At 49.8% G+C, this 6,576-nt stretch overlaps 1 protein-coding gene across 4 annotated transcripts in view; it reads left to right on the top strand.

Moving 5' to 3' along the window:
* LOC120101770 (protein NDRG3-like) overlaps positions 1–3,392 on the top strand; it is a 35,527-nt gene extending 32,135 nt beyond the window's left edge. For 3 of the 4 annotated variants that reach the window (XM_039106706.1, XM_039106708.2, XM_063285112.1), the window contains exons 13-14: positions 719–757; positions 1,852–3,392. In XM_039106706.1, the coding sequence (XP_038962634.1) occupies positions 719–757; positions 1,852–2,033 (221 nt within the window). In that variant the 3' untranslated portion in view covers positions 2,034–3,392. The remainder of the gene's footprint in view (positions 1–718; positions 758–1,851) is intronic. The other variant, XM_063285113.1, reaches the window with a different exon arrangement.
* The last annotated feature ends 3,184 nt before the right edge of the window (positions 3,393–6,576 follow it).

Here is a 6,576-nt window from a genome sequence, read left to right as displayed (position 1 = left end):
GAGGGGGAAATAGATAAATACCTTTTTTTTTAAAGATTTATTTATTTATTATATATAAGTACACTGTAGCTGTCTTCAGACACTACAGTGGGCATCGGATCTCTTTACAGATGGTTGTGAGCCACCATGTGGTTGCTGGGAATTGAACTCATGACCTCTGGAAGAGCAGTCGGGTGCTCTTAACCGCTGAGCCATCTCTCCAGCCCTAGATAAATACCTTTAACCCCAGTACAGAACACTACCTAGCAGGCAGTATTTCTATCTTTGTCCATTGGGTGGTGACCATTGATGAGCTTCCTCAGAACTGGGCCCTGGGTTCAGAATTGTAGCTGACAGGAAGACCATGTGTGTCTTGTCTAGAGTGGCTGTGTTGTCCCCGTCTGTGAGCTGCTACCAACCAAGCCCACGCACAGCCCTCTGGCTCATCAGGAGGAAGAGTCCCCTCCTTGCCTGTTCTTACCCTTTCCCAAAAATACCCGATGATGCAGCTGGGTCCTAATCCCGGGCAGGGTAACCTGTAGAGCATGGGTGGACTAGGTTCTCTGGTCTGTTTTGAGCAGTGGCATTAAAGTGCTTGCATCAGGCTCTTCTCTGGGACCTTGAAAGAAACGTTCATCCCTGACCGAATACCCTGTCAGCAGCATCTAGGCAGCCAAGGTTGTCACTTAGCCCTTGTGGGTCACTAACCTGCCTTTTCCTGTGTCCATCCTGCTTCCAGTCCCGTATGTGCAGCTCAGTCACCTCAGCAGCGAGTCAGGTACCTTCTTGTGCTGGCCCTGCCCGCCTCCCAACTATGCTCTTCCTGCTGCATTGGCTGCCTGCAGCATGTCCGCGGCTTCCCTGTTCAGTGAGAGCCCGATAGAACAGGGCTCAGTGTGTTCTAGGAGTTTACCCTACAGAGCAGGCCTGATCCCTGTAAGAAAGAGCATTCCATTGAACTGCCCAGGTAGCCTTGCACCTTCAGCCAGGGTGACAGCCTCAGCGAAAGCTCAGCAGGGAGGGCCGCTTCTTCACCACCACCACCTGTTTGCTAGTCCTTGACATGAGCCCTAGGCGGGAGTCAAAAGGGCCTGCATCCTTGACGCTAGGTAGAATAGCATCTGTGAGCAGAGACCACCACAGACCTGGTGTCCTCTGATCCCTGTGATGGAAAGACAGCAGGGAGATGACTAATGGTCCAAAATACTAGGCAGTGAGTCATTTCAGGTAAGGCCCTGTGCAGGCCATGTTCATGCTGAGAGGATCTTACAGTCAAAGTGGAAACAGTAGCAAAAAAGTCTAAATTAAACACCCCCAGAGTCCCTCCCCTCTCAATCCCTGGACCCAACAACCTGTACCTCATCCTGTGTAGAGATCAGCTCCAAAACACCTTCTCTCCCCTCCACCCATCCGTGTCTCCTTCCCAGAGGGCAACGGTAGCCTGTGGACACGGATGGTAGTCTTGTTGTATCGGGCTTGCACTGTGTTTGTGAAATACCTTCCTACTTGTGTGGTTTGTTGTTCTTTCTTTGGTTTAGTCTTGCATGCACTGCAGGTTTTGGGGACCACTATCTGTTCCCAAAGCCACCTTCCTAATCACTGTTTGAATGGCGGGGGCACAGCTAAGAGGCTTTACTCTGTAGGCTTTCCCATCCTACTCTGAAGGAAAATCTGAGGAGAATCCAGACGCAGAGGATCAGAGCAGCCTTGCGTACAGTCACTCACCTAAGCAAATAGTGCAAAGTGGGGATCTCTCATGTGACCTGGGCACCATCTTAGGTGGGCTGGGAAAGGTAAAGTCTTTGCTGAAACTTGTAGAGCATCTGGGCTTCCCCAGGCTCCTGCTCCTGACCTCTTGGCTCTTTGTTACAGTACCATCTGCCAGCATGACCCGGCTCGCCCGATCACGAACCCACTCCACCTCAAGTAGCATTGGCTCTGGAGAAAGTCCCTTCAGCAGGTCTGTGACCAGCAATCAGTCAGATGGAACTCAAGAATCCTGTGAGTCCCCTGATGTCCTGGACAGACACCAGACCATGGAAGTGTCTTGCTAAGCAGATGCTCCTCCCCTGGACCATGCAAGTCCCTCCTCCTTGAAATGACCACTCCATAATAGAACATTTCATTCCGTCAGCTGGCCTCCACTTTCTTTCACTCATGCATGGCCACAGCATCTCTCTCTAGTAGGCTGGATTATCATTCTCTCTGCCCTTTTGTATGTACCGAGAACCACACCCATGCCATTACTGTAACATTCCAACACCTTGATCTGATCCGATCTCCATATCTTCTCTTGCCAGCCTTTCCCTGCGCTCCCTCAAATATGTATCTGACGAGACTCTTTAATTCCCAACTCCATGTGTGTGCGAGCACGCGTGTCTGTGTCTGTGTGTGCATAGTTCTGTGATTTTAGACATGCTTTCTTGTAGTGCTTCTGCAAAGGGACTTTTTTGAATTCTCAGTGGCATTTTTAAGGGAAATATGCAGAGTGGATATCTGGGTGGGATAGGCCACAAGGTTGGATTTTGGTTCCACTTGGACAACTAACAGTATTTGTAGAGTGATTTCAGGAGAGAGCAGGTCTGAGGAATATGTGAGGCTATAGTTACTGTGTGGGCCACTGGTGAGGTAACGATTACACAGATAGGCAGGCAGGGTGGCAGTCACCTCCCCTGTCCACGTGGATTCATACCTGTCATCGTGTAAGTCAGAGGGAGGGATCTGAAGCCTGTGAGTGATGTCTGGTACACTGTGGAGTTTTCTCCAGAGAAGTGGCCTAAGCCCTCGGTTAGCCGAGAAAGATGGAAAGCAAAGCGCCAGGCTTCGCTCTACAGAGAGAAAGTGCTGTCCCTGAAGCATCTGAGTCCACTTAACACCCAGGCATCAGCAGGAAGTGCCTCCTGGTCTGAGGGAGAGCGGTTCTCCATCCCTCGGTCCCAGAGAACAGAGTGATATTTGAAAATGCCATCGATGGTGAGGGTTTTATTGGGGAAGAGGAAGGACCGTTAGCACACACCATCATGGTAAATAAGTGGAGCCTAAGTGTCAGCAGACATGATGAAAGCCAAGTCACCTTGAAGGTGACTTTTCTGGGAAGGTCTTAAGCATGTAATGTCCCTTAATAGGAGGGAAAGGGACAATCTCAGGGCAGCCTTGTCCAGGTAGAAATATTTTGCCCCCCTGTCTGTTGTTGGTGAGGGGTCACACCAGCCAGGGAGACCCTCTGGGAAGAAGCTGCCACACACAAGGACTCTGGAAGGATCCAGATGTGAGCCCAGCCAGGGTCATACGGTTCCCAACCTGAGGAAAAGGTTTTTCACACACTCCTTGCTTTCTGCTGAGATAAGAAAGGTGTCACTCTGCAGAGTGTGACTTTTTACAGGTTAAATAAAGCTGTATATGTCTCATTGTTACCTGGCTGTGGTGTCATTTCTCTAAAGCGGCTCTCCAGGGCTTTGTGGGGGGAGGGTTTCCTTTACCAGTTCCAGACTCCATTTTCTTACCTGTGATTACGTATCCCAGTGACTCTTGCAAGAGGGAGAAACGAACACATTAGAATAAATAATGTGTTTGAGATCTTACAGGCAGTTAAGGGGAGACCTGCTGAATTCCCATCTACGTGACATGGCCTACTCCTTTCAAAACTCCCAAGAAGCCTGACAGTGCTGTTTTTAAAGAGAAGTTGCTAGATCCCAAGGAAGCTTGTGCATTTCTTATGTCCCACCATCTCTGGAATTCCTGGTCCACCTGTCATGTAATCATTTGCAACCACTTTCCTGAGTTGCTCTTAAGATAGCAGACTCTAATTCTCCAGAAGCTGCTGTATACTACGTCCTCTAAGAATGGTTTTAGGAGGCCACTGTCTCATCATATACGGTAGAAAGAGCGGTCACTCTGAGAATGGAAGTAGGCTTTCCTTATCTCAGGAATGGGACTCAGGAGGGGATCTGGTGGCAATAACAGGTTTCTAAGATTTCATGGAAACACAGTCTGCTCTCCCCACCTGACTGCCTCCTGGAGACTCGAATTCTTCCGTCTAGCCTTCAGATACCTGCTGGCCCTTCTGACCACCCACTTGCCATACAGAGCAGACTGTTGGCCCTGGACCACAGTCTTCTAGCATGACTGAAGAGAGAACTCTGGATTATCCTCCAAAGACACGGCCAGCTGCTTCATCTCACAAGAGGAGATTCTCAGTTCGAAAAGGAGTATGTACAGCTAGGACCAGATATGAGTGGGCCCTTTGGGTCAGTTCCAAGCTCTAGAACAAAACAAAAAAGCCCACAAAAATCACAATAGACAAGATGGCCCTGCCAGCTCTGCAAGGTCTAACCTGGTGCCTGAGCGGCAGGCAGCAGCTCGTCCTCCACATGAGGTCATCGCAGTGAGAATGGGATTCGAGAGAAGCAAAGCAGCCTGGGTACTGGGCAGTTTCTGCTGCCTTTCTCCAGCACTCTGCCCACCCTCTCGCCGGGACACCACAGACAGTGAGTGCCTATGCACATAGGATGTCACTCAGATGTGTGCCAAATGATCTGATCTCTTGTGCAAAAGTGGCCAGCACCTGGTTATCCTCCGCCTCACTGCTGCTGCCTGGGCCTCATCTTCCCCAGTAGTTGCCATGCCTTGGCCCGACCAGGAAGGGAATGTTGCAGAGTCCTGGAGAGGTGTCCAGCAAAGAGCAGGTCCCCTGTGGCCCAAGGGTCCTGAAGGTTGTGGTCTTGTTGGACTAGAGCAAGGGAGTTGATAGCCTCCAGTGCTCCCTTCACAGCCCTGGGTAGTGAGCCCTGTGGAGCAAGCAAGTCAGTAGTAGGACCCTTCATCACAGGAGACCCCACAAGCTGCATGCTGTGTCTGAGGTCACATAGCTGGTCTGAGTTAGTCCCCCATGCTACCCATGGCAAGCAGAAAGCCAAGCACTTAGCCTGAACCTCATATTCATGGCAGCTCAAATGGAAGAGCTGCCTTGGCAGTGAGCAAATGCCAGCCCCCAGGAGGCAGCAGAACCACCACCCTCACCAAAGCAGCCCAATCCCCAAAGTCAGAGAGAGGAAGGGGCTGTCCAGAGTCAACCCTGGACCACCAGCCTGCTTAGTGTCTGTCTTAATCAGGGTTTGTATTCCTGCACAAAACATCATGATCAAGAAGCAACTTGGAGGGGCTGGAGAGATGGCTCAGAGGTTAAGAGCACTGACTGCTCTTACAGAGGTCCTGAGTTCAAATCCCAGCAACCACATAGTGGCTCACAACCAACTGTAATGTGGTCATATGCCCTCTTCTGGTGTGTCTGAAGATAGTTACAGTGTACTCACATTAAAAAAATTTTTTTAAAAATTAAAAAAAAGGGGTTGGGGATTTAGCTCAGTGGTAGAGCGCTTGCCTAGGAAGCGCAAGGCCCTGGGTTCGGTCCCCAGCTCCGAAAAAAAGAACCAAAAAAAAAAAAAAAATTAAAAAAAAAAAAAAGCAACTTGGAGAGGAAAGGTTTATTCAGCTTACACTTCCACATTGCTGTCATCACCAAAGGAAGTCAGGATAGGAACTCACGCAGGGCAGGAACTTGGAAGCAGGAGCTTCTGCAGAGGCCACGAAGGGGTACTGCTTACTGGATTGCTTCCCCTGGGTTGCTCAGCTCGCTTTCTCATCCAGAAAACCAACCCAGGGACGGCACCACCCACCGTGGGCTGGGCCCTCTCTCCTTGATCACTAGTTGAGAAAATGCCTTACAGCTGGATCTCATGGAGGCATTTCCTCCAGGGAGGCTCCTTCCTCTGTGATAACTCCAGCTTGGGTCAAGTTGGCACACAAAACCAACCAGTCCAGTGTTCTTGAACTGAACTGAACCAGTCAGTACAGTGCTGTGATACTGGGGTCCTGTACAGAAACAAATGCTGTTTCTCCAGATGATGAGACAGGGCTGTAAGATGGGGTGGGGTGGGGTGGGGTTAGGGGGTGGGGGGAGCACAGAGGGTTTGTCATCCCTACAAGGCTGTGTCTCTTCTCAGTGGGGACTATTCCAGGACATGGATGTCATCCCATGGCATTGATAAGCAACATCCTCATCCAGGAAACGGGTATCTCTAGGGTAAGGAAGGCACCCACTGTGTCCTCATGCTATTCTGTGAGCTGTGCTTCCAACCCCTGGCAGTACCTGGCCAGCTGAATGGAACCAAACAGGTGAAATTACATCTTGTCCTGCTGAGAGCAAGGAGACCATCTGAAAAAGACTAGAGAACCCAGCCCCCTCACTGAACCACTTACCACAGTGTTGGAAAAGCAGTGTTATCTGAGACACGGTTGATAATGTGTACGGCCTTTTGTGGGCCTCGCTGGCTGTTGGGACCAGGAGCAAGGGATTGTGCAGTCATGACAGATGAAACAGACATTCAAACTGGGAATGGTTCACAAGGTTCACTTACGCCCAGAAGTTTGGAGACAGCCTGGGGAACATAATCCTCAGTTCATAGTGTCATTTAAAAAAGAAAAGAATATTTGAAAACATCTAAGACATGAGTATGTAATTAAAACTGGGAAGGAACCCAACTATGCAAGCGAAGAAGGAAGAGTTCCTGGAAACACTTATCAAAAAGATATTCAAGA

Source organism: Rattus norvegicus, chromosome 3, assembly GCF_036323735.1.
Source record: "Rattus norvegicus strain BN/NHsdMcwi chromosome 3, GRCr8, whole genome shotgun sequence".
Lineage (NCBI taxonomy): Eukaryota > Metazoa > Chordata > Mammalia > Rodentia > Muridae > Rattus > Rattus norvegicus.
Note: the sequence above shows the minus strand (reverse complement) of the source record. Positions and strands in the feature narration are given on the sequence as shown.